At 53.6% G+C, this 27,407-nt stretch overlaps 1 protein-coding gene across 7 annotated transcripts in view; it reads left to right on the top strand.

The window, feature by feature from the left end:
* Positions 1-27,407, top strand: part of NAV1 (neuron navigator 1) — a 242,873-nt gene that overhangs the window by 159,064 nt on the left and 56,402 nt on the right. Inside the window, exon 1 of one of the 7 annotated variants that reach the window (XM_049112009.1) lies at positions 3,780-3,887. The exons of 5 other annotated variants lie outside the window; for them this stretch is intronic. In XM_049112009.1, the coding sequence (XP_048967966.1) occupies positions 3,811-3,887 (77 nt within the window). In that variant the 5' untranslated portion in view covers positions 3,780-3,810. Of the gene's footprint in view, positions 1-3,779; positions 3,888-4,821; positions 4,899-27,407 lie in introns of those variants that run through there. One more of the 7 variants, XM_049112010.1, reaches the window with a different exon arrangement.

The following is a 27,407-nucleotide window of genomic DNA, read 5'->3' as shown; positions in this document are numbered from 1 at the left end:
GCCCCGAGGTTCGGTTGATGGCCAGAGGACGCTAGGCAGGCCTTGCAGGCCAGCAGCTGGCTGTGGGGCTGTGGGGCACGGCCTCCTCTCCCGGGTGGGCCCGAGCCAAAGCAGGTTTCCTCAGAGGTCCTGTAAACATTTGCGGAGCCCTAACCCGGCGGGGCGGCTGGGCTGGTCCCGCTAGCTGGCTCGGGTGCTGCTTCAGAGGCTTCTCGCTGGGGCCCCGCCGCCTTCGGGAGCCCCGCCCGCACCTGCTGCCTCCAGCGCCCCATCTAAATGCCCCCCACGCCCACCCTCCAGGCCACCCTGGGGAGAGAGTTGGTGAGGGGGGCGCTGGCTGCTGGCAAGCCTGGGGAATCGGGAAGCCCAGGTTCTGCGGGGGACCCGGAGGAGGTCACTTTCTTAGCCCCACTTCCTTCTTGTGAGAATGAGGGCCTTGAACCGCAGGAGCTCTGCATATTTTTTCAGCTCTGACATTCTGAGTTATGAGACAACAGGAGGTGGCTCTGTCCCAGGCTCCCTGGCACCTCCTCCGGGAAGGGCCTGGAAGTCGTGAGGGAAGGTACAGCCTCAGTAGGTCAGGAGCAGAGAAGCCCACCGGGGTAGTGCACAAGGCCCTCCTGGAAGCTCAGGCCTCCCTGAGAAGGCAAGAAATCCACTGGATAAATCAGCTTCTTCTTCTTTTTTTTTTTTTTTAAGATTTTATTTATTCACAGGGCCACAGAGAGAGGCAGAGACGCAGGCAGAGGGAGAAGCAGGCTCCCTGCGGGGACCCCAACTGGGACTCGATCCCAGGATCCTGGGATCCCGGCGTCACGACCTGAGCCGAAGGCAGACGCTCAACCACTGAGCAGCCACCCGGGGGCCCCCAAATCATTTCTAATAGACAGTGATCCCGAGCCTGGGACTAACGTCACGGCTTCCATACCTGTGTACAGTGACACCTGCCTTACCTTAGAGCATTAGGTTGTTTGTAAATAAAATTAGAGTCACGAAAGTGTCCCCACAGAGCCTAGGAATGGTTTTCATAGATGTTTCTATCAAGGCCCCACCAGGTGATTTCCCCAGGAGTCAGTGGGGTCACTGGGGGGGTCTGGGAGTAGGTCTGAGAAGCTGGAGTTAGAGATGTGGCCAGGTCGTTCTCTGTGGAGAGCACAGGGATGCCTCCCCCCGTGTGGCCCCGAGTTAATCCACCAGGGTCCTCCCCCAAGTCCTTTCCCATGCCCCTGCGCCCCTGCGTTCTGGTTGAAGTCTTTCTCTCCTTGTCACCCCTCTCCACATGGTAGGTGTGCTTTGCTCTGCGTCTGCCACCATGCAGCCAGCCCAGCCTGGCCAGGACGTGGAGGGGTCTCAGGGCTCAGCCTGCACCCGCAGAACCCCAACGGAGCCTCTCTGACTGGCCCAGGCTCATGGAGGGCAGACACTGGAACCCAGAAACCCCCAGGCAGGTGACACTGGAACTCAGACCACATGGGCCTTCCTGGCGGGTCTTTCTCTCTCTTTTTGCTTGCGCCTCACTCTAACCTACCCCGTTAACCTTTGAGATTATGGTCAAGGACACAACCAGAGCCTCCCCATGAACTATCTTTGGATGTTCCTGATGGAAATGGAACGCGGTCTGGAGGACCTTGGGCCTGGGTTGGGGTGACTCCAGAGATCCTTTGAGGTGTGTGTGGAGGAGTGATGGGCAGGGTATCACCCCCCTGCCCCCCCAGGAATCTGGCTAAAAGATCTCATGCATATTAATCTGGGCTCTGCCCTCTGCTTTAGAGGTTTCCTAGTCTTTCCTTGTGCCTCAGTTTCCCCTTATAAAGAGCCGCTCTAACGGCCCTGGCACGGGAGACAAATGAGATCATGGCTCCCAAGGACTCTTTGAAGAGAAGCCAGAGGAGCACAGGGGAGGCCTATCTGAGATAGATGGGCCTTTTTCCTCTCTCCCTCTTTGGCTGGGTTTTCTCTCTGGAAAAGTGCCTGACTCCCAGCTCCCTGTCAGCAGGTGTCTTCCCCCTCCACCACATGCCTGGGCTGTCCCCCACTCCGTCTGCCCCCAGCCACAACTCTGCAGCCTGGGACCCAGAAACAAGAGCTCAGAGTCCCCCAACCCCCCCAGCACTCCCGGGATGCCCCCTCATTGTCGTCAAGGCAACGAGGCCACCTTGCCCCGCTTCCCCCTCCCCCCCCCCCCCCCCCCCCCCCGTCTGCCACACCCCCGCGATGGGCAGGGTCAGGGCCTCTTCAAGGCCGGAGCTGGGTCTGCTCACAGGGGAGGTTGTGTTTTACCGGCTTCCCAGAAGCCCCCAGACAGCGCTAGTCTTCAGTGCTGCTGTCCAGTTACCCAAAGTGCTTTGACCCATTGGCTGAAAATAGCAGGTGCTAATTTGCATGCTATTTCTTGCCGTGTCTGGGACCCTGCTCCTTCCCCTGTAAAAGCCCCCTGGGCCCTCCCTCCACCAGGCAGAGAGGTAAGTAGAAGGTAGACACAACCGGGCAAACCACCTTCCTCGGCGGCGAGGAAAGAGGAAAGGGAAACCCCAGATTCTGCGGGCTTCCAGCAGTTCAGGAATCAGACCCAAGAAGAAGCGGGTTTGGAGATCCTCTAGCCCAGACTCCCCTTGGTGGGGGTGGGAGGATGAGGACAAAACTCAGGAGCTGGGAGCTCCTCCCCTGTGCCCAGATGCTGGTGGAGACCTGCTTTCTTCACTGCCTGCTCCGAGGCCCCGTGGGGGGTGTGGTGCCGGCAGGGGTGGGGGGCAAAGGAGGATGGGCCAGCTGCCTGTGTGAGGAGGAGGGATAGGGCCACATGGGCTCTGCAAGGCTGTGAAGGGATGTTCTGGGACAGCTCAGTCCCTGCCCGGCCCTCCACATAAGCAGGGAGCCTCACCTCTGTAGGTCTCCCCCCCCTTCCTCCCTCCCTCCCTCCCTCCCTCCCTCCCGCTAGGCTCTGCCCTAAAGCCACAAAGGAGGAAACCTTATGGAAAATGCACAGCTCGATCTGGGGGGAAAACATCCCCTGCTGGTGACATTCCTCTGGCTCAGACAAAGTCCTCTTACTCAGGATGCTGGCTGAGGCTAAAGAGAATCCCTTATGGTGCATGTCACTCTAAGCTGTTCCCCAGATGACCCAGGCCAGCCCCAGCACAGCTGCGCACGCTCACCCTCCTTAGGGTGGTGGTGAGGAGGAAGAGCCGGGACAGGGGTTCCCTCTAGGAACACCGTCCTGGCCTGAGATGGGTGAACATGCTGGAGAAGACCACCTGCCTTGCTCTGAGCCCCCTCAAAGCGGGTCTGCTCGGACCTGGTGCACCTTGCCTGTGCGTCCTACCACCCCAAACCACTTAGCATAGAGTAAAGGGAATAAAAATGGACTTGCCCCCACCACACGCTACGGGGAAGCCCGAAGCACTGGTACTGGGATCACTGCAGCGCTTTACTCCCCGTGGATCTCCAAGCATATGTGGAAAACTTGACCACAGTAGGCACCCTCAGAATCAGACCCCTCTCGGACTCAGGGGGATCTGGGACAGAGTTCCCTCTGTGAGCTCCCCACCCCCCAAGATCCGGTGGTGGATGGTGGGTGTGGGCTCTAGAGCTGCAGCCCCAGGTCAGTGGCCCCGGGAATCAGAGGACTGGAGCCAGATGGGCTTTTAGGGAGAAGGGCCATCCCCAGCGCTCAAAGCACCATCCAGACTTCCTTACAGGCTGGGGAGCTGGGAGGAGCTCAGGAGTGTGCATCTCCTCTGCCTGAACTTTTGTGGAAACAGGCCCAGAAAGCTAAAGGTGCTGAGGTGACCGGCCTAGGGGAACACAGAGATGTGTGCAGCTGGATCACCCCAAGCCGCCCAAACACCAGAGACCTCTGCTGCTCAGTGGCGCCCTGGCCCCCTTAGGTCAGTCCTGGGGTGGGGGTGGGGGCTTTTAAAAAGATCACTGCTGTTATTTTTCTTGCTTTAGAAACTGCAGGTGTCATCTGTCTTGTTTGTAAAACAGAGTCTCTTGGGTTTGCCCAGATCACACTGGGATGGGGACCTAACCCTCCAGGGCTGGGGGAGGCTGGGGGAGCTGGGCGCCATGGTGAGGGCCTCTGTGCAGGTCTCCTTGTTTGAACCCAGAGAGTTAAGTGCTCAGTGGGGAGCCCTGCTACTGGGTCCCACTTCGTTTTTCTTCTTAAAACTAAAATCCCTCTGCCTTGAGATCATCTTTCTTCTTAGGCAGCTGCAAGTGCGTCCTGGTGAAGGCGCAGACCCCTGCACGGTGCAAGCTGCTCTTTACCCCCGGCCCCCGCCCTCCTCCCCCTCCGGGCACACCTAGCCTCCTCTGCATTCCCTTACCTGGGAAAGCCATAGTCCCCCCCCCCCCCCCCCGCCCCAGGTGTGGCACTGGGGAGGGCACACCTTGCTAGGCTCCCCTCCCCGGGAGGAGCAGGTCCCCGAGCCCTCGGGTGCTGGTGCTGACCCCGGGCTCCTGCAGCGCCCGGCCGGGGGGCAGGCCCGGGAGGACGCCCTCGCAGCACCCGAGGGCCCGCCGCCAGCCCGGGGGCTCACCCCGGAGCGGCCCAGGTGGAGGTCGGGGCCCCAGCCCGGGGCATCTCTGGGCGCCCGAGGCCCCCGGAAGGCCGGGCTGCGGCGGCTCTTTGTCTACCTGCTCCGGGCGTTAAAGAGCCCGCTCCCCGCCTGCGTCGCCGGGGCGCGGGAGCGGCGGCGGCGGCGGCGGAATGGGGCTCTGTCGCTTTAAGGCCAGCTGGAGCCGCGAGTGCGAGCGGCGGCGGGGCGAGCGGGCGCGGGGCCGGGCTCACGGCGGGCGCCCGGGGCGGCGGGCGGCGGGCGGCGGCGGCGGGCGGCGGGGAGGATGCTGCGGCCGCGCCTGCCCGGGGCGGGGCGCTCGGCGGATCGGCCCCGCAGGTAAGCGCGGCGCCTGCCGCAGTGCCGGGCCGGGGGCGGGGGGCGGGGGGCTGCGGCGGGAGGGTCTCGGCCGCGCCCGGGAGGACTGCCGGCTCCCCGTGACCCCGAGCTCCCCGAGCTCCCCGAGCTCTCCGAGCCCCCCAAGCTCCCCAAGTCCCCCGAGCTCCCAGCACCCCCAGCTCCCCGAGCTCCCCGTGACCCCGAGCTCCCCGAGCTCTCCGAGCCCCCCAAGTCCCCCGAGCTCCCAGCACCCCCAGCTCCCCAGGCTCCCCGTGACCCCCCAGCTCCCCGAGCTCCCCGAGCCTCCCGAGCTCTCCAAGCTCCCCAAGTCCCCCGAGCTCCCAGCCCCCCCCAGCTCCCCAGGCTCCCCATGACCCCCAGCTCCGTGAGCTCCCCGAGCTCCCCCGGCTCCCCATGACCCCCAAGCTCCCCAGGCCTCCCCCAAGCTCCCCAGGCTCCCCGAGCTCCCCATGACCCCCAAGCTCCCTGGGTTCCCCGAGCTCCCCTTGACCCCTGAGCCCCCCCCCAGTACCCTGGGCTCCTCAAGCTCCCCATGACCCCTGAGGCCCCCCCCACCTCCCCAAGCTCCCCATGACCCCCAAGCCCCCCCCCCCGAGTCCCCTGAGCTCCCCAGGCCCCCCCAGCTCCCCAGGCTCCCCGAGCTCCCCATGACCAGCTCCCCATGACCCCCAAGCCCCCCCAGTACCCTGAGTTCCCCAAGTTCCTGAGCTCCCCAGGCTCCCCAAGCACCCCGAGCTCCCCTGGGCTCCCCAGGCCCCCATTGCCCCCCCCAGCTCCCCAAGCTCCCCAGGGCCCCCCGAGCTCCCCAGGCTCCCCGTGACCAGCTCCCCATGACCCCCAAGCCCCCCCAGCTCCCTGAGCTCCCCAAGGCTCCCCGAGCTCCGCAAGCCCCCCAGAGCCCCCCCCAGCTCCCCATAACCTCCCAGCACCCCGAGCTCCCCAAGCCCCCCCTCCGAGTTCCCCAGGCTCCCCAAGCCCCCCAGGCTCCCTGAGCTCCCTGAGCATGGAACCCCCTCAAGCGTGAGCCCCCGCCCCCAGCTGGGAGTTGGAGGTGTGCAGGTTTGCGGGAGTTGGAGGTGTGCGTGTGGCAGGACCTGGGCCCCGAGAGGGCCGGCCAGGCGCTGGGGGCTCCAGAAACCGGGCCCCAGCTGAGACAATGGCACAACTTGATGGAACTTGGATGGGTGCCACTGTGGGCCCCGGGGGTCCCTGGCCCCAGCTGCGGGGGTTCTCAGAGACCTGGAGGAGGGGAGGGGAGCGCCTTCAGCGGCAGGGTCTCCTGATGCCTAAGTTCTGAGGTGTAGGGGGCGGAGGGGTGAGACCTGGGGCGGCAAGGGCGGTGACCCGGCTGGCTGGATTCCTCGGAGGGACTGGAGCCTGCAACTGGTCTCTGGGGTGGAAGGAGCAGCAGGGGAATTAGGGACCTGCACAGGGGGCCCGCACAGGGGGCCTCCCACGGTCCAGTGCAGGGGGTGGGGGTGGGCATGGAGGCTCCCCACTAAGGGGAAGTGAGTGTAAACCCAGCCAGCCAGGGACTCTCAGAGCTGACTTGGAACCTGCACCTCCAGGGGAGGATTAGGAAATTCCAGCAGCCAGAGAAAGAGAGCCTAAGCTTTCTGGTTTTTTGGGAGCTTCCCACCCCAGTGTACACACTCCCTCCCCTCAGCCCCCCCCCCCCCCCCCCCACTTGGCTGGCTGTAGGAAGTTGGTGGAGGTTAGGCCAGCCGCCTAATGCTGAGACCGCTCAGGGCTGCACTCTGGAACCTGCTCTGCTCCCCGGCGGTTCCTTGGGGCGTCCAGGCACTTTCCAGGGGCTCCACTGCAGCTCTGCACGCCCAGGCCTGGGGTAAGAGCAACAGATCCTGGCAAAGCCTGGCGAGGGAGAGGCATAGGCAGCCCCGGGAGCCCTCGGGAGCCCTCGGGAGCCCTCTGAGGCTCCAGCTTTGTGTCCCCTCCCACAGTGGCACAGACGAAGCCCCTCTGGAAGGGCACTCGGCTCCTTTGGACTGACTGACTTTGCTAAGGTGACTGGTGGGATATATCTTTAAGAGGAACCAGTTTATGAACAAAGAATAGATCTATTTAGTGACCTCTGGGGGCTCTTCTGGTGAGATCTTGGGGGTGAGCCCTGAGACTCTGGGCCCTGGAGAAGGTAGAAGGAAGGGGCTGTTCCTAACCTTGTTCTCTCCACTAATAACCACTGCCACCCCAATTCAGAAGCTACTTGAGGTCCACACAGGGAGCACCCAAGCAAAATTTTAATTGTCACTGAGCCAAGATGGACACTTGTTCTTTGCCCCCCTCAGCACTGGAAGATGTGAAAATCCTTTAGTTGGCTCCAGCACCCTTTCCCTGAGCCCATCGCCCCTTCTTCCCTACACACTGCCTTTTCTAGGTTACCCTATCATTTCTTTTGAATTGCTTTTCTCTCTGCCCCATGGCACTGCTCCACCCCACCCCACCCCACCGCACCCAACTCCACCCCACCCCACCCCTGGAGACCTGAGCTTTGTAGACTAAGCTCCGTGCCTATCCTGGGGCATAGCTGCTGAGTACTCACCTAGCTCCTTCCCAGAAACACACTCCTGGGCAGGTATGCCAGGGCGGGGACCTGTCTGCCTCAGTCCAGGGGGAGGAGGAGGTCACCTTACACCTGCGCAGCCTGCTGCCTGCTAGCGTGGGGCTGGGTTGGGCTGCAGTTGCCTCTCTACCCAAGCCCAATACTTTGAGGCCCACTTCTGTGGGTAGGTAAGGACAGAGAGGATGTTGTAAAGTGGAGGTCAGTCCTCAAATCACCAGAGTTCAGATGTAAAATTTAACTACGCTGGCTGCAACCCGCAGAGGGGAGCTTAGCCCAAGACTTGGCTCTGGGGACGGCTCAAAACCTTCCCTGTAAACGATGCTTGATTGGGGCCATCGGGGATCAAAGAGGTGCTTGCCCTTCGTGGGCAGGTTCCCGGTAAGTTCCGAAGGAGGCAGTGTGGAAAGGCTGCAGGGTGTCAGGGGTACGGGCTGAATGGCTTCGCTGGCCTGCAGCGTCTCCATAACCAGCCTGGATGGGTTGAGCTGTGACCAGCCATGGGCCTCGGAGCAGACGCCGGCCTTCCTGCATCCGTCACCCAGGCGGTCTCCCGGGGACCCCTGTCTTCCCTGCTTCCGAAATGCGTCCTCAGAGGCTTCCAAGCGGGAGGCCCAGGGTGCAGGCGCCCATGCCCTTCGCATCCCTGGATTCCCCCTAGAGGGGAGCCCTTCGCTGGAGCCTGGGCTCCGGCGGAAGCAAGACCTGCTCCCAGCACCTGCGTCGCTCAACCGCAGAGCCGCCGGGCCATGGGACTTCGGCTTGGCGTGAAGCCAGCCTCTGTGAGAGGACCGAGCGTGGGGACAGCAGAGCCAGCGAGCCGCTGCTTGTACAGGCTTTACGGGGCGGGCACGCACGGCGCGGGCGGACAGCGCGGGCGAACCACACGGGCGGCTCAGGCCCTTCCTGCGGGGCCCGCAGAGCTTGGGAGGCGGCGAGGAGAGGTGCCGGTGGCCGCTGCGCTAAGGGACACTTCGCGGCTGTGTCCCCGTGCCCTGCGTCCCGGCCAGCCCCTTCGCGCCATGACACGAGGCTCTAAGTCACCCTGTGCCAGGGGCTCCGTGCGCTCCCGTAATCCCCACAGCAGCCGTGTGGGGGCCGCGTTCTCGTCGCCCCATTTCACAAATGAAGAAACGGAGGCACAGGGAGGCGAAGCCTTCCCCTCCAAGACAGGGAGGCGGGATTTGTCCTCACACCTAGCTCTGTGACTGCGCCGCTGTCACCAGGTTATTCGCACTGACCCACTCTAGGCCCAGGGCCACTAAGGGCTGAGACGCAGGAGCTGAGCACGTCTGAGGCCTCAGCAAAGGCCCGCGGGCAGCCTGCAGGTCTGGGAGTGAAGCGGGGAGAGCCTGGCCTCTACGCTGCCGGCTGGATCGGGACTAGGGCCCCCTTGGCCTGGTGACCTCACAGAGCTTGCGTGGCCTCGGGCCTCAGCTTCCGTCTCCATAAAATGGGCCTAATTCCTGCTCAGTCTACCTCACTGGGACGTCGTCATGACAGTGAGCTGACGGGAAGAGCAAGGTGCTTTGAACAAGTGGCTTTTGCAAGTGATTCACTAGGGAGGTCCCTGCCGGGCCGTAGGGGTCCCTCCCAGATTCTTCGGTTTGTTTTTTCCCTTCCGTTTTGCAAGGACCCTAATGAGGGCTCTCAGAATAATAGACTAAATAACTTCCTGGCTTATAATGTACTTGTAATTTTTTTGTCTTAAATTCTCTCTTTTTTAAAAGATTTTATTTATTTAGTCATAAGAGACACAGAGAGAGGCAGGGACACAGGCAGAGGCAGGCTCCCTGTGGGGAGCCCGATGCAGGACTCAATCCCGGGACCCCGGGGTCACGCCCTGGGCCGAATGCAGACCTCTACCACTGAGCCACCCGGGCGTCCCAGATTTTTTTCTTAAATTCTTAGCTGCTCATCTCCATATTTCTATTCAGCCCCAGTTCTGTGCTAACTTGGATGCCATATTTATGCATCCTATTTTAATGGCAATTGCCATGAAAACAGACTACTTAAAAACAAATAATTATTTTTTAAAAAACCCACCTTACTTACTCAGCTTTGTGCCAGCCACTTTGCTGGGTGCCCGAGAAACAGAGCCGACCCTCATGGAGCTAACGTTTATTTATCTGTTCACATATTCAGCAAACTGTAGCGAGCGGCTCGCAGATGCCAGGCCAGGTGCTGGGAACTGGGAGTGTGATAGCGATCAAGACGGACATACTAGCCTCTGCCCTCAGGAGGCTTAGAGCTTTCCAGCAAAGACAGATCAATGCAGTCAACAAGCGCACGCGTGCATTGTGGGATGGGGAGTCACGCAGGACGGCGCAAGTCTGGAGAGGAGACGGGATGCAGGGAACTATGACGCCAGGTCAGATGCACGGGAGACAGAAGCAAGCAAGGAGGGGCTGCAGGTTAAGTGGTCGGGGCGGACCTCAGGGAAGATGGCCTTGAAGCAAAAATGAGCGTTTTCCAGAGGAACAAGAGCTCATTTGAGGCGAGAGGGAGGAGTTTCCTTCGGTTGAAAGGGTGTGTGTCATCTTCCAGTTTCTTTGCCCAGACCCACCACCCCTGTGGCTTCTTTGATCACAGACACTCCTTGTCTTAAGACGGAACCCTGAAGCGACCGCCGAGTAAAAGCTTCCCTGCTCAGCATCCCTTTCTGGAGGCCTTTGATAATGCAACTGGCCTGTTTCCTCCGGAGCCCGGTGTGGGCTTCATCTCAGGTGAAGCTCCTGGCCAGAGTGATAGCCTGCCCTTGCCTGTGCCCTTAAAGCAGAGTTTGATGGTGCTACCCCGTGTGCAGGACGTGTTGGGTGTGAGAATTCATGCCTACCCCTGACTCTCTTGGGATGCTTCGGGAATTTCCTAGAAGCACTAAGTTCTTGGACGTGATTGGACATTTAAATCTTAGGAAGCCCCTCTCCCATGAACACGGACGCATCCTTGAGGGAGAGAGATTGAGAAGGAAAGAACATCAGAGCCCTGCCCATGTGCACATGGGCACGCGGGCACAGCAGCCTGGCCACCGTCCTATGGACACGGTCAAGAAATGCTTGCTGTAACCCCAGGGACTTAGGATGTGGCACATATGAGCTTCCCTCATACGCTGGTTTCCCTATGAATGTAGGGCTACAGGTACCATTTGAGTAGCAGGTGGGTTGTTCAGAGAGGAGAGCCGAGGAAGCGGCGTACCTGCCTGCTTGCTGGGAACTGAGCTGCTGCTTCATTTTGTACCTTGTCTGTCGCAGCAGCCGGGAAGCGCCGATGGTGATGTGGCCATTTGTGTGACCCGGGCCTTCACTCAGAGTGGAAAAGTCACACCAGTGAGTGGTGGGTGGAGCAGAAATTCAAACACAGCTCTGGCGGGCTCCACAGCCCTTTCCCTCATGGACTGAATGCGAGTCTGAGGAACTCGGCACGTTCTGCAAGTTTGAGAATGCCTAAGCTCGCTTCTGGGATACGGTCGGTTTTTATTTTAATAAAGGAGAGCCGTTGGGCAGCCCGGGTGGCTCAGTGGTTTGGGGCTGCCTTCAGCCCACGGCATGACCCTGGAGACCTGGGATCAAGTCCTGCATCGGGCTCCCTGCATGGAGCCTGCTTCTCCCTCTGCTTGTGTCTCTGCCTCTCTCTCTGTGTCTCTCATGGATAAATAAATAAAATCTTAAAAAATAAAAAATAAAGGAGAGCCATTAATGAGGTTCTTCTACCAGCAGGGAAGCTGCTTTCCAGCTTCTTGTTCCCTCCATATTCATTTGTTACGTGGTGGTATTTTTGTTTAATCATAAATTCCTAAGGGCCAGGGACTCCAATTCAAGTGGTGTCTCTGTGGGATTTTATGACAAGACATAGGTAACAGGATTCCATTATAAGTGCTTAATGTAACTGCAGATTTATGTGCACGTCACACGTAGAGCTCTTTAGATTGGGTTGGATCCGATCTCCTGAAGTATAGCAGCTGCGTGAACTAGAAGCCACTCAGTCGCCCACCTGTGAGGATTCACTAATTGGCTCCCGTGTGCCAAGAATCGTGCTAACCGCTACCAAGAGAAAAAAAAAATAACCTGTTTCAATCCCCATGGTGGTATGGTTGACCTCTAACAGTTGGATGTTGATTTTTGACACTAGGAATAATACTATAGTGATAGGGAGCAAGCAAGTCGAAAATAGGAAGATTTATAACCAGGTCAAGGAACATTGCTTTAAGAGGACAGTGAGTGTGGTGGTCACCAAGAGTTAAAGTGTAGACAGCAAGGGAATTTAGAGAGTTGTATTCGGGAAGGTTTTCAGGTATCGGAGGAAGAGGGAGAGAGGGCCCCGGGTTCAAGGTGAATTCTCTTGAAGAGAATTTACGAGGCAGCCGGATCAATGGGAATTATGTAGGAAGACTGGAACCTAAGATCCATTCCACTCTGTCCTCTTTTCGACGTCCTGCTAGCCCCTCATTTTTCTGGCAGTTGTCGGGTGCACGCCACAGGCTCCTGCAAGAGTGAGTGTGTGAGTGTGTGTGCACGCGCGTGCATGCATGGAAGTGTGGTTTTTCAGGCTTGGAACATTTTCCCATGGATTATTTTCAATTTTTCTCTAAGACCGTGCTAGACTACCAGGTTTTGATCCTGGTGATCTGCCAACTGTATGATTTTTAAAAATAGGTCGTTAACAGCCCTGAACAGAAGTAGCATTTCTGCCAGTCAGTGGAGTTATGGCTCAAAGGCCCGCAGGGAAAATAAATACTTGGGAATTATCCTTGGGTGTCAGGGTTTATGGAATTTGACCCCCTAGACACAGTGGCTGAGATAACAGCAGTGTTCCGTGGCACAAATCCTACACCCCCGTTCCTTAATGCTCTCTGATACGCAGTTGGAAAGCAGCACTTCTTTGGTTCATCAGATCCCTGGAAATGAATGTCTCTTGTCTGGAACGAGTTCCCTAATGAAATCCTTGTTTATGTTGTGGTGTATTTCCATGTTCTGGAAATGTGTGCTGTTTCTTCCTCTTTTTTTTTTTTTTTTTTTCCTGTTATGTATGGATTCAGTTCCCATAATTTATACTGTTTCTCCTCATTTAGCTTTCAGAAATTCTAGGCAAATGTCCTTGTCATTTCCAGGCCCTGGATTCATTCGCAACCCAGATTTCCGTACCTGTTGCTGCTAAGTGCTTATTCTCGGAGCATTCTTCTAGAACTCAGAGCTCCCCGCAGCAATTTCCCAGGAATGGCTCCTCTCATATACGGGATTCGTGTTTAACAACTTTGCAGGTGCCTTGTAGGCTAGCATTGAGGTAGTCTGGGGGGTGGGGGGGGACTTATGAATCGCCTTTTCCTGAAGAGGTAGCTCTCTGAATGAGGAAGATCCAGAGACCACTCTGTTCCATGCTTATAATGCATTTTCTTTTTTTTTATAATACATTTTCAAATTATCTTTGAAATATAATGAGCAGTGTGTTAATTGATTGATTCTCCTCTCTTGTCCTTGTGCAATTAACAGGGTCCCCCTTCCCCCACTCCGATAAGTGAAATGTGAAGGGGGAGGTCTGTGTCCTAACACCCATGGTCGCCTGTGGTTTATGGACATCGCTTTCATCTCCCGTAGGTGACCCTCGTATTTGCTGTTGTCTATTAGGTGCTTATTCTTCTTCCAGAGGCCCCGTATGGAAACCCCTGGCAGAGCCGTGGGCCCGGAGGCTCGGCCTGGCTGGGTGTTTAGGAAGGGAGGTGGCATCCAGGCTGCTCGGCCTCGGTTCTCTCCGCAGGGAACTTCCCCCAACCTCAGCCCTGGCCTCCGAACCCCGAACCCCTAGGGGATAAAGGGCCAATCTGGGGGACGGGTCCTGGGAACTAACCGCGCCTCCTCCGGCCTCGCCGGGTTCAGGAGCCTTCCTGCTATCCGAGAATCGAAGTCTGGAAGTTTGCACAGAGCTGTTGATGGTGAAAGCAGCTTGGATCACCCGCAGGTCCAAAACCCTTGGACAAAGGCTTGCTGCGCCAGGGAGGCCCTGCCACCTGCGGGAGAGCCCCCAGGGAGTCGGGGCGCCTGGGTCTGCTCTGGCTTGCGCCCGGCGCCCAGGCCTCTCCGCCGCTCCTGGCCTCTTCCGTGAGGCCGCAAGACGCCGCCAACCCGGACGGTCCCAGCAGCAGCCAAACGCCGTCCACGTGAAATAACGCGGGTCGCGTGATTTGAGGCCAAGGACTCAGAAATAACCTGCATTTCCATCTCTGTCACCTTCCCTTCCTCATCCCCACCGTTGGTCTTTACATTTAGCGAAGGAATCGGGGGGTGGAGCCAGGAGGGCAGAAGAGAGGCCCGGGCCCTCCCCCCGGACTGGCCCCCGGTGCCCCCCGCACAGCGCCTGCTGGGCCCTCCTGCTCCCACAGCCGAGCTGCCTGCTCACCAGGAGTCGTTTGCTCCCAAACCTGTTGATGCCAGTCGACCTCGTATCATGATTGTTGCATAAACTGATGAAACAGGGAGTATAAAAAGAAAATCGTTTCTAGAAAAACCACATTAGTGGAGGCTTTGGCGAGGTGGAAGAGGCAAGTCGTCGGCGAAACGGTTGTGTTGAGATAAGTGTAGGACGTAAAAGGTCCCAGAGGGAGATTAGAAGGATTTTGGTCTCAGACGGCTCCGCGTAAAGAAACTGGATATAACAATGCATTGTGGGCGTAGGTGTGCAGAGTGGAGGTGGAAAGGGAGCGTGTCAGGGAAACCTGGCAGCTTCTAGTACTTTGAACGGCACAGGGTGACTGGTGCCTGTCTGTGACTCCGTAACAGGGACCTGACGGTAACGAGTGTGGAGGTGTGGAGGGCCTCTCCCTGGAAGCTTCTAGAGGTAGAGCAGCCGCCGTCCGCCTGGGTGACCTGCGGGCACAGGGTAGTGGGGGCAGGGCCGTTGGACGGGCCCCGGGTGGTGCCGGGAGCAGACCCTGATCTTCGGCCTCCCTTTCCACCCGAGCAGCTCTGTTTTTACCCGTTTTATACGCTGGGGATTTCAGGTAAAAATGTTCATAGAGAGGGTTCCTCTTCAAAAGGAGCTTCCACACTACTAGGTTAGGTCATTTGCGCGTCTCTTTCTCCAGATCTGCTCTCCCCGGGCGAGGCTAGACGGCACGATTTTAGTGCCCAGGCCCTAGCTTACATTCACTCACTGTCCACTCCGTCGGGGGGATAACTGATGAAATTCGCATTTACCCACATGTAACACTTGGGCATCAACACTTGGTTGATGCCTGGGAGGTTGGCACCCCGAGGGGTGCCCCATTAGGGCCTCATTCTTCCAAATTGAGAAAGACTGGAGGGTGAGGTAGAACTGGAGGGGCCCCTTTTCTAAGCTGGAAGCGTTTCTGGATCCATCCAGCATCAGAACAAAATGGAAGAAAGAACAGGATGTTTTTGTTCCTGTCTGTTGCCTGAAGGCACCTTTCCCAGAAATAAACCCCGTTTGATTTTGATTAACTTTCTCTTCTTTTAATTTCAGTCTTCCTTCTTCTGACTTTCTTAAGGATTATGCCAAAGCCCCAGACTGATCATAAAGCCTCGGAACAGAGATTTTAACCCAGTTGCCCAAGAAAAGCATGTTAATACCAAAAGCAGTTTCCTAGCCAGTCATTTCCTGTGTTTCCAAAATTGGATTTTTTTTCCCCTATGATATGTATCTTTAGATAACAAGTTTTCGCCCTCTTGACCTGGGGAGGGGATGTGGCAGGAGGCATTTTGAGGAAAGCATAAGTAAAGGACAGATCAGAGAGGCCGGGGAGGGGGGGTGTTCGTGTGCAAAGGATGTGCTTCATGTATGGCCAGCAGTGGGGGACGTTTCCATGCCAGGTAAAGAGATGAAGCGCCCAGAAATCTAACACTGCCTTTGACGCTGACACTGACTTGCTCCGCACCCCAGGTGCAAGACTGCCCACCTTAGCTAGCGCTTCCTGGAAGGAGAAGCAAGGGCGCCCGCCGTTGGGAATCACACAGCGGACAATGAAGGGGAGAAGGGGAGACAGCCCGGAGGGGACGGAGGTGGTCAGCGAGGGTTCCCTGCGGAAATGTGCCGCAGTCCAGCCTCGCGAGGTGCTGAAAGCCATAACCAGGCACACACACACACACAAAAACGGTCAGGTGTTTCTGTTCGTGAAGCCCTCGAGATGCCCCAGCACCCGGTTCTGTGTACACTGGGTCGGACATCTGCCTTACAGAAAGATTTGGTCTCTCTGGCGGCTGCAGGTGAGGGTTTGAGAAGTTTAAATCTTTTCCGTTGCCCCCTTTGTTTCTCCTTGCATTCATCCTTCCTCCTTAAGTGGGCCGAATGTCATGCCTGGGGCTTAGAGTGAGTGGCTTCTTACCTTGCCTGAACACCTGCATTCAGTTTCGTTTCTCCGGAATAAGATCTTTACTCCATCCCCTTGCTGGTTAAGGATTAGGATTCCTTTTTTTTCCCTTTCATTCTTTTTGTTCAGGGCTTTGTGATAGGTGAGAGATGTGCTTACTTTCACATGCATGAAGACTCACCCATAAAAATGAAGGTCTTTCACAACGCATTAGCTGGGTTTTCTCTGTGATGCTGACCTTTGACCCCCAGGCACAATGTGGCATTCAGCTGTCCTGTTCTCTGAAGTGAAAAACCTTCAGAGCCTTCAACAAAGATATTTCACCCAGAGTTAGTGGGCCATGAACCCAATGACTTAAGATAAGAAGGCGGTTAATTTTGAGATAAAGGTGAAGGCAAGAGGGCTGTAAAAATGACAGTGCCCACCGAGGCCAGATCAGTGGTCCCCCCACGGTGGGGGTGACAACTCAACCTTTCTTAAGACCCCGATTAAAGCGACAAGTAAACTTTCCATTCAATGGACTTGTATAATGCTAGGATTTCTTTGGATGGACCTGCCCAGCGTTCCTTGGTAGAATTGATCAAAGAAGAATGGAGCATCTTAGTGGGGTGGAAGCTATTCAGAATGCATGAATCTAGGGGCCCTTTTGGGAGCCCTGCTCTTAGAATCCTTAACAAGCACTCGCATTCTAAGGGCCTCAAGGCTATAAGCATTTATGGGCTGGCTGGCAGGGAAGAAAACTTCACAAGTACCGTGGGGGCCGTGGGGGCCCAGTCATTATCTTAGACAAAGTGCTGAGAAGGTAACAGATTACAGCATTGCCCCCTGCTACCACTACCCACCCCCTCCCACCCCCCACTGCTCTCTAGAAACAGAAGGAAAGACCGACTCAGGGAACAAGGCTTGGTGTTTAATTGTAAGGTTGGTTGAGGAGCGGGAGACGGAGAGGCGAGGTAGGGAAAAGTCATGGTTTGGTTTTCACAAAAAAAAAAAAAAAAATCTCTTCCAAGGACCGTGTTCAGGATGCTTGTCTGCCAGTTGAGCGAGGACATCCAGATTTCCGTGGTGTGAGGAAACTGTTCTTTACCCTGCATCCACCTCACAGTGGTAACTTGCAGATTTTTCCCCCATGAAGCTTTATTTTTGGAGACCACTGTAATTTACATGTTGGGACCTATTATTAACAGCTAGTTTTGTGCTGCTGCTGTTGGAAATCTTTACATTAGGAAAGAATGTATGATGTTTGGAGGGGAAGAGAGGCTCAGATTAAAGGTTACCTTGTATAGGATCTCCCATCTGTCTGGGGTCTGAGAATGGATTGGGAACCCACGTCCCCCCAAGCAAAGAAAGTTCTCTGGGTTGCTTGTAACTGTCTTCCCAAGTGAAGAAGACCATTCTAAAAAAGTGACTGTTTCCGGGGGGGCGGGGGTGGTGGTGAAAAGATAACGTCAATACTTTTTTTTTCACGTAAATACTTTTATTTATTTATTTATTATTTATTTATTTATTTTCACATAAATACTTTTTAATGTTTAACTTTTAAACTTCTTAATGTTTAATGTTTGGGCACCTCTGTGGTATAAGTACTGCCGCCCATCCTGGAAGATGGAATTGATGAGCCCCTGTAGGAGCTACAGAACATATTTCATAAATGGAAAAAGCAGAAGCAATTGTGCTATATTTATATTTCAGCCCATAATTGGGTAATTGGAGAAAACCTCTATTTTATTTAATTCTACCGTCCAGAGCATGACCGGAAAACGTGGTGACCTCATGTTTCAGCTGCTGTCTGGGATTGGAGAGTGGTTGGTTAACGTTGGTGTAAAAGCGTAGCTTTCAAACGTCTTTATTAAACAGATTGGGGTCGGGTTTTAGTGCTTCTCCAATTATTCCTTCAAAATGACGGTACTGGGGCACCTGGGTGGCTTGGTGGTTGAGCATCTGCCTTCGGCTCAGGTCCTGTCCCCATAGTCCTGGGGTGGAGCCCCGCGTCGGGCTCCCTGCTCATCGGGGAGTCTGCTTCTCCCTCTCCCTCGGCCCCTCCACTCTTGTGGGTCCCACTCGTGCTTGCTCACTCTCTCACCGTCTCTCAAATGAATAAATAAAATCCTTAAAAACAACAACAACAATATGACAATACTCAAGTCAGATGCTGTGCATTTTACATAGGCCAGGATAAGTGTCTTCCACAGAAACCAGGCTTTGGGTTTGGGTTCTCAAGGAGCTCTCACTATGAGAGGTCAAACAATTTCACACATAAACAACTTCACAGCAAGGTCTGCTTTTGTCTTGCATCTTAAGCTGTTCTGGGCAAGCTCTTGCACAGGAGGGTTTTCCAGAAATCGATTGGGGGCTACACAAAGTGTGGGCCTCTAGCGGGTAATTGTACCGGGTGATTGTTGTTGAGCTAGAGGTGCAGCAAATAAGATCCTAGTGTAACCTTCCCGACCACAGGAACCCAACTGAAGCTGTTACACTCTTTACCAAAAGTAGATACGTTGCCAAAAGCCCAAGGAAGGGGGAAAGGGAAGGAAAGCTAGAACCTGGGAACTCCCAATAGAACAAAATTGCTTTGAAGAAAATGTTTAGTGGTAGTTGTTCTTCCATATGGCCTTTCCTACCACAGACCCTGGTAGGATTCTCAACCATATCCATAAAAACTTCTTAATATGACCCTTGATTCATTCCTCCAACACAGTTTTTATTGAGAATCTACTCTGTGCCCGGCCCCTGCATCCAACCCCTCTCACCCTATAGAGGAAGATGCTTCCCTGACCTATGTGCCAGGGACAGAACTCCCAGGAAGGCGGGTAGAATGAGAACACCAGTACGTCAAGGGCCAGATACGAATGAAGACCAAAATTTAAGGGGTTGGCGGAGGGAGAGTCTGGAGAAGGGGGTACGGGAAGAGGGTGCCGTCGGTGAGGCAGATGAGGGAAGAATCTCGAGGAGTGACTAACACTGCTAAATGCCACAGAGAGGCTGAAAATCAAGGCTGGCTGCTCATCAGATTTAGCGATGTGCAGAGCCTCGGGAACCCAGGCCAGAGAGATTTTAGTGGAGCAGTGTGGGTGCTGGTCCAAGTTCCAGTGAGTGGAGGAGTAAAAGAGGTTAGGTGGGGATGGGGAGTGCAGGTTCTCCCCATGTGGCTCATGATGAGGAGGCACCAGGATCAAACTGGAGATAAGCCTCTCCTCCTGGACCTATTACCTTTTTTTTTTTTTAAGATTTAATATATTTATTCACGAGAGACACAGAGAGAGAGGCAGAGACACAGAGGAAGAAGCAGACTCCCTATGGGGAGCCCGACATGGGACTTGATCCCAGGACCTCGGGATCATGACCTGAGCCAAAGGCAGATGCTCAACCATTGAGCCACCCAGGTTCCCCTGCTTTTACCTTTTTGATCCTAATGTCTGTGTGAGGAGTTTTGTGTTACCTGTACCACAGGATACAATTTTATATTGTCCTGTTATATCCACTTCTGATTCTGATGCCTCATTCTCTGACCAGCCGGACCTCCTACGGTTCATCTGGATTCTGACACTGTCTACATGGAGAGAGAGCATCAGATCCCACGGTTAAGGGCTCAGTTCTCCAGGCCTGCCCCCCACCCACTTCAGACACCAGTTGCAGATCCAGGTTGCCACCTGGCTTTTGACTGCCTGCTGTAAATCAGAGGTTCCCACATCGCCTCCTTGGGTTGAATTAATTTGCTAAAGTAGGTCACAGAATTTGGGAAAACATTTGCTGACTTGAGTACCAGTTTATTATAAGAAGACACGTCTCAGGAACAGCCAGATGGAAGAGATACAGAGGGCCAGGGATGTGGGAAGCTCCGCTCTCTGAGTAGGCTGCCTCAGCATCTCCACATGTTCATCAACCCCACATGCTCTCCAAACGCTGTCCTTTTTGGGTTCTTATGGAGGCTTCCTCATGGAGGCATGATTGATTAAATCATCAGCCTTTGCCAGTTGATTCAGCCAATGGGCACTAAAAGTTCCAACCTTCTAATCATGTGGTCGGTTCCCCTGGCAACCAGCCCCCATCCTCAGTCAGGGTCCAAAAGTCATCACGTCAATAGAAGTGAAGACACCTGTATCACTTTCATCACTTAGGAAACTCCTAGGATTTTAGGATCTCAGTGCCAGAAACAGGGACAAAACCCAAATCTGTATATTTCTTATTACAAATCACAGTATTATGAACTTTAAAAAAAACTTCAGTTTTTTCAATGGAGAAGTAGTTCATTTTATTCAACATGTATAATTGGCTCTCAAAATAAAATTTGCAATACAACCTATATGAATATTTCATACAGTGTAATTTTACCAAAAGGTTAAAAAATATTCATATGGTTTCAGGTATAATGTAAACAAAATGCAATCAGGAACAGAAGCAAACATTAGATACTTTAAGGTAAAACTTTGGAGAAACTAGTGCCTTTAGACATCGGTAATAAGAATTCAAAGCAAAGACAACTATAACTTAATACCTTACCTACATATTGCCCAGCTGACTTTTTTTTTTTTTTTTTAAGTAGACTCTATGTCCAGCCTGGAGCCTGATGCCGGGCTTGAACTCAACCCTGAGATCAAGGCTTCACTGTGCCCAGTTGACTTTTTTCACGCAACATACTTCAATTGTTTTCAGCAATACTAGAAAGAATTGAAATGCACACAAAAAACCCTGTCTTATCCCAGTAAAATAAAAATTAAGTCTTTTGCATAAAAACATTTAAAGAAAACTTAAGGTGGAGAAAGGATGTACTTATTTTTAGCTTACTTTAGTTTTCATCATTATTTTTTAAGGGGCAGTGATGACTGGCTATCAGTTGTGGTACAGAGGAGAAACTACCCTGGTTTCTTTTCTTTTTTTTTTTTTAATAGATTTTATTTATTTATTCCTGAGAGACACAGAGAGAGAGGCAGAGACACAGGCAGAGGGAGAAGCAGGCTCCCTGCGGGGAGCCCGTTGGGGGACTTGATCCCGGGACCCCAGGGAGCTGAAGGCAGATGCTCAACCCCTGAGCCACCCGGGCGCCCCTAAAACTACTCCAGTTTCCATGGCCGAATGCAGGCTACAAAATCTTTTGAATTCTTAGTTTGATTTTCTTTAGAGGGTGTAAGACAAGAGTCGTGGCAGTGTGCAGGGTGAGACGTGGCAGCCAGCACACTGGACCCGTGAGTCCTAGGTGTGGGGGGCGTACCTAGAGGGTGAAACCATTGCTCCTGATGCCTAAAATGGGGAAGAGTCTCCTAGAAGGGAAGTGTTGGGGGGTTTTGTCTCCTTAATTGCAGGTTTGGGCAGAACAAGTCCTTCATGTAAGAGCTGAACGTTGCGCCTAAGTCTTAACAATATTCTGAGGAACAGACTGAAAGTGAAGGCGGAAGTGCACAAGTATGGGTGTACTGCAGAGCCTGCATAAAAGTATTTAACCCTTCAGTTTTGGTGTGGTTTTAGAGAGTTTATCTAAATTAAAGCACTATAATCACATTTTACAGGCATCGACAAAGCCTAGTTCTCCAAACACTTCGTACCTCCTTGTTTATTCTGAAACAGAACCATTTTATCAGCTCGTCGTATTGTTTCATCTCTCTCTGCAAGGTGTCCGCACGGGGCCCGAGAAGTGTCTCCAGGGCCTCTACGGTGGATACCTAAACCTTTGACCTCCTGGCCAATGATGTCCTGGGTGGCCGCCCAACAGGGCAACTCTCCAAAACACCCTGATTCATGATGCCTCCGAATCCCCACTTCCTGCTGCGTAGTTTTTCAGTCAATAGTTTGTATTCGCCTGACTAAATATGTGGAAATTCTCTGCATTTTCATCCTGAAGAAAAAAATTCTTTCTTCAGACTCATAGACTTCTCTTCCAGCACATCCGATATATATTTTTTTTACTTTATTTTTATATATATGTGTGTGTATATATATATGTATATGTACATATATATATATACTTAATCCTTCTCCAGGGAGTTGAAAAAAGGCATGGAATTAATGAAAAATTCTTCCCTTCTTTTCTGCTTTGGCTGTCTTCGTGATTGATCCGTAAATGGTTCTTACTAGGCCTCCAAAGTCCTTTCCCTCTGTCCTTGCAAGGATAGTGGTAGGAGTAGCCCAAGAGGCCGTGAAAGCATCTCTCCGTGGAGGCACCACCGTTACACTGACCAAGGGAGCGCTACCAGTTCTTAACCACCAGGATGTCATCCGCAAAAAAAGCAATTCCCATTATCTCCCTGTTCAGCAACCTGCCCTGCAGGCTTGACTTTTGCTTCATACACTCCATTGAATATCTGAAGAAGCAGCTCCTCCTGAAGATCTCTAAAGGGGAAGAGTTTTTAGAGGTTTCTTTCCATTTCTATATCTGATCCTCTGTCTTGGGATAGAGACTACACAGCACTGTGGTTCGTGGTACATATTCCCCATCTTCAGTGCTGTAAGTAATCAAAGGACGTTCTCCAAAATCAGCCGACCCAGGACAGCTGCCATTAACCTAGGTAACACTTCTGAATTCATTATCATCCAGCAAGGCACGAGAGAGGAACATTTTATTTTCTCTTGAACTTGGAGATGTCCCACACTTGTAGGTCTGTGGTTTGGGCAAGATTGGGTGAACAAGCTCTTCTGCGTAAGGAAGGGGTCTCTTTATGGCCTCATACTCAAGTCTAGCCTGGGCCCTACTCTATTGCTGTCTACTTTTATTTTTTAAGGATTTTATTTTCAGTTAATCTCTGCATCTAATGTAGGGCTCGAACACACAACCCCACGATCGAGAGGCCCGCATTCCACCTACAGAGCCAGCCAGGCTCCCCATTGCTGTCTACTTTTTAACGGAGACCAATCTACCCAAAGAGGGCCACACCCTAAGTAAGCCTCTGGACTTCCCATCAGCATCTAAAATGAGCACCTGAAGGGAAACAGCCGGGGCGGGCACAGACCTCAGCACCAAGACCAGTCGGCAGGTATTGCATATTGGTCAGGGGAGGGAGAACCCATGAGCGGGACTTCCTCTGGTGGGGTGAAAGCGAGTTGGAGCCACTAAATTGATGCTGTTGATCCCAAAGCCTAAGCTGTGAGGGGCCATGACTGACAACTTCAACTTTAAAGACTGGCCCATGCCCAGAATGGAAGACAAAGCTGTCTGAAGAGGACGCACCACTAGTGCCCCTTGGCCGTCCTAGCTGCAATGTGTGACGGTGCAAGAGGAGTTCTAGGGATGACGCAGCCAATTCTGTGGCTCTTCTGGAAGGCCCTGGGCTGTACCATGTGTAGGGCGGCTCCTGCTGCTCCCCTTCCCCTAAGGGCCACAGGGTGCCCCCCTTTGGATCCAAAAGATCCCAGATAGCAGCCCCACTTGGGGAGGGGTTCATCCAACATTTCCCCCTCTCCTCATTAGGATTCTTACCCACGGGTTACAAAGACTTCCTTTGCAAAGCAGCATCTGGAAGATTGAACTTCATAGTCAAGGGCCAGGAAGAGTCCTGGATGAGTTGGCCTAGGGGGAAAGATACTGGAATGGGGTCATCCAAAAGGAACGCCCTACCCACCACATGCTAAGTCAGTCATCCTTAGACATTGGCTCTTCTCCCATCCTGCTGCCCCTTCAACAGTGTGTACCCGTTCTCTTGCGGGCTTGTGGCCTTGAGACTTTATTCGGTGGGGCTCACGTTAAAGCAGTTTGCCTTTGTTATCTGCAGGACTCGCTTGAGCAAAGATGAAAGAAAGAGTTCTGTCCAGTGGGACCGCCGTCCATCCTTCTTTTTGCCAACGTGCTCCCTTTAGTTCGCCAGGAGCGTGTCTCTCCTTCGGGCCAGTTATGTTTTGGTTTGCGGGCTCTGGATGTCCGGGGACTAACCCATTTCTTTTTCACCGTTTTCAGTCCCAAACTTCAGTAACTGTTGAGACATTGGTGCAAAAGTGATGGAGCAGACACAAATTAAATCTGACCTAGAAACCACCTTTTTGTGCAAAGAGCCCCCAGGGAAGCATAAATGATCCTCGCCCTCCGGTGGAGCACCATTTGGGAAGCTGCCAGATAATGCGCTGCAGAAGTAACGCCAAATGGTTCCCCAGTGACCTGAGTAAATGCCTAATTTAGTTTTGCTGTTCTGTGACCACCCCTAACTTCAGTTATCTGTCTCGTGATGGGAGTATTTATAGTATGTGTAGTGGTTAAACATAGAGTCTTTAGAGTCAGACAGTCCCTGATATTAAGCTGGCTTTGGTTTCTTAACGTGCTGTGGGTCCCTGGGCATGTAACTCTACCTGTCTTAGGTGGTAGCTCTCACAGAGGGGAGGTGGAAATGGTATCTAACTCAGGGTTCGTGTGAAGAATAAATGAAACTTAAATGCCCGCCAGGTGTTTGGTATACGTATTTAAATACCGGGCACACGGTGACTATTGTTTTCATAATGATGTGGTGATACTTACAGAGAAAAATACGATTGCGGTATGTGCGTGGGTCAGCCCAGATCTGGCATCTCCGCTAGACTATACTGTAAAATGCATGTCCTTCTCCAGGGCGTGACCCCAGGTCCCAGGATCGAATTCTGCATCGGGCTTCTGGTGCATGGAGCCTGCTTCTCCCTCTGCCTGTGTCTCTGCCTCTCTCCCTATGTGTCTCGTGGATAAATACATAAATCTTAAAAAAAAAAAAAAAAAAAAAGGAAACACTGGATTTACACGGCACATCTGGTAGTAGAAGAGTGGAGACCCTCTTTGATTTGCTGCAAGCTTATGCACAGGCAGCCAACAGCTGAGTGAGCTGTACTGACCCCACAGACTGGAGACCCTCCTTGGGGTTTCACCACATCTGAAGTCGCAGGGTCTAATGCAAAGACTGTGCGTGTCCCTGAGAATCATTTGTGTGTCCCCTCGGGTTCCTAAATTCATTGTCTCCCAGGAAGCCGTGAGTCTGTAGTAAAACCTCAGGCAAGTCTGTGCTTAAGTACAGGGCATGGCTCCATCCGCCACGCAGGGTATACGTTGGTCAGTCACGCTTGCCTGGGTGGGTCCAGGGCGCAGCTCCGGTTGAGCCGATGCACGCTGTTGGCCAAGCAGCCCAGATGCTGCACCTGGTGCTCGGCGCCCACAGGAGGCTTCGCTTTGAGTGCACGCAGACTGAGAGATGGTCAGCTGTGAAGCAGCCCGCACGTTCCCCTTCCTCCTCGTGGCTGTTTCTCTGGAAGGGATGACACCGCTGTGCCGACTGAGGCCCTGGGTACAGCTGTGCCCGTAGCACACTGATAAGCCTGCCTGGCAACGCACTGATGCTCCTGTGGGGCCTCGGGGGGCAGGTAAAAGGAGAAAACCATCATCACCCTGGGCTCCTGCCCCTACAGCCGCTGACATCCTATGTGGTTATTATTTTTAGTTTGGGATTTATTTACTTATTTGTTTGTTTATTTTAAAAAGATTTTACTTATTTATTCATGAGAGACACAGAGAGAGGCAGAGACACAGGCAGAGGGAGAAGCAGGCTCCATGCAGGGAGCCCGAGCAGAACTGGATCCCGGGACCCCGGAGTCACACCCTGAGCCTAAGGCAGGCACTCAACCGCTGAGCCCCCCACCCCAGGAGCCGCTTAGTTTGGGATTTAAATGAGGATGGGACATAAAGAGGACTTGCAGACCTCATGGGAATGGAGAGATCTAGCCAAAGTCTCAGAGGCTGAGCCTGCAAGTGACCTAAGCAGGCCGCAGTAAAATCTCCATAACTTGGGAAACAGCTTCCTCTTGCCGCTCATTTGCGACTCTCCAACCGGCCTCGGGTATTTATCTTCCTTTAAATCTAGTGAAGGGACAGCCACGTAGTGATGTGACCCTGCATTTGAGATGATCAGAGTAGCCTTCCTCACCCACGGTTGTTCCCCTGAATTTCTCCCTAGGGATCTCGAGGGGGCATGGGTTCCTGGGGGGGGGGGGGGGTGTTGCATTCTGTGACAGGTTGGACTCTCAGTATTACTTTTGAAATGGAAAACAAGCCCAGGGTGCTCGTGGGGCAGGCCTGCAGGTGGATGACGTAGCCTTTATGTGCATTACTGAGTGTCGTACTGTCCCATACCTGGCACGTATCCGAGCGATAGATCCTCAGGTGCTCCCACCTCCAGATCTACAGACGCACTTCAGTCCCGCTGCCTCATGTGAGCTCAGGATAGTATGTAAGCTGGCGGATGGGAGGACTTAGGGTCCCATACTTTCCTCTCTAGGTTTTAGGATTTGGAATTTGTGTTCACTTCTCCTCTGCTGGCTTTCCTTTTTAACGTTCCTCGTCGTTTCGTCTTTCTTTTGCCGGTTAAATGTGGGCGGTTTGAGGGTAACTACAGGCAGAAAGTTTGGGTGGCTCGTCAGCCCTTGATTTTGATTCAGGATTTTTGACCGAGGCTCAATGAATAGGAAAAAAAAAAAGATCTCAGTTTCTGTGGAACTCTAAGGAAGAAGTTAGAAAGTGGACTTTTTATTTAATAGGGTAAAAGGGGGGAAAAGGTGATAATGGAAGGCCAGGGAATCGAGTGTGAAGATTGAACGTGATACAAAGAAGTCTAAAAAGGGGGGAGCGACGTGTTCAGAGGGAAGGCCTGGCAGCTCCCTGGGTTTGTGGTGGGGAGCCTCAGGCCGCCGAGAGAGAGGCTTACGGCCCAGAGGTGTTTATTGCCAACTCAGCATTTCACACCAGCCGTCTGGCCTGAACCTTCTGGAGCTGCCGGAAAGTGCTCCGGGTTGCACGGATGCCTCAGCCCCAGTGGTGCGAGTTTAGGGCCCGATTCCTGTCTTTTCTTCTCTTTTGATTCCCCCCGAAAGCCAGCGGGGTGATGCGAGATCTGAGGGGAGCGGCAGCTCCCTAGCATCCGGGCCGCGGCCCTGCTGCCGCAGCGGGACAAGTCTACGCGGACGCGACGGCAAATGACCCTTCCAACCGTCTGTGTAGCGGGATGTGTGTGTCTGACGACAAACGGCTTCTTGCTCCTGTCGGTCCTGCGTCCATCGTCCTAAAAGCCGCGGATGAGCTCCAATCCCACCGTCCCAAGGGGCGGCCTGCTTCCAGGGGAGGCTTGGCAGTCAGGTGCAAACAACACTAGTGTTGCTTCTTTTTCCTTTTATTTTCCTCTCCTGCCGCCCCCTCACCACCTATTCCCCCCATCTTTTTTTTTTTCTGAGTCAAAATTGAGCTAGTACTATTTTGCTGGTAGAAAAATCTGATTTGGGGAAAATTGGGTGGCTCATTGGTGGAGCATCTGCCTTCGGCTCAGGGCGTGACCCCAGGGTCCTGGGATCAAGTCCCGCATTGGGCTCCCTGCATGGAGCCTGCTTCTCCCCCTGCCTGTGTCTCTGCCTCTCTTTCTGGGTCTCTCATGAATAAACAAACAAAATCTTTAAAAAAAAAAAAAAAAAGAAAGAAAAGAAAAATTTGATTTTGACGTGTAAGCTGAGCAGGTTAGATCAGAAAGGCGCTACGAGGGAATAAAAGCGGAGGTCCTTCTTAGTCCGAAATTGCTTTCTGGGCCAGGACTTGTCAGTTGAGGAATTCCTATTTCTTTTCCTTTTCGTCTTTAGTTCAGTCTAGCCTGGAGGTCCGCAGACTTCGGCCTTC

The sequence above is a fragment of the Canis lupus genome, chromosome 7 (assembly GCF_003254725.2).
Source record: "Canis lupus dingo isolate Sandy chromosome 7, ASM325472v2, whole genome shotgun sequence".
NCBI classification, from domain to species: domain Eukaryota; kingdom Metazoa; phylum Chordata; class Mammalia; order Carnivora; family Canidae; genus Canis; species Canis lupus.
This window is presented reverse-complemented; position numbering and strand designations above follow the sequence as displayed.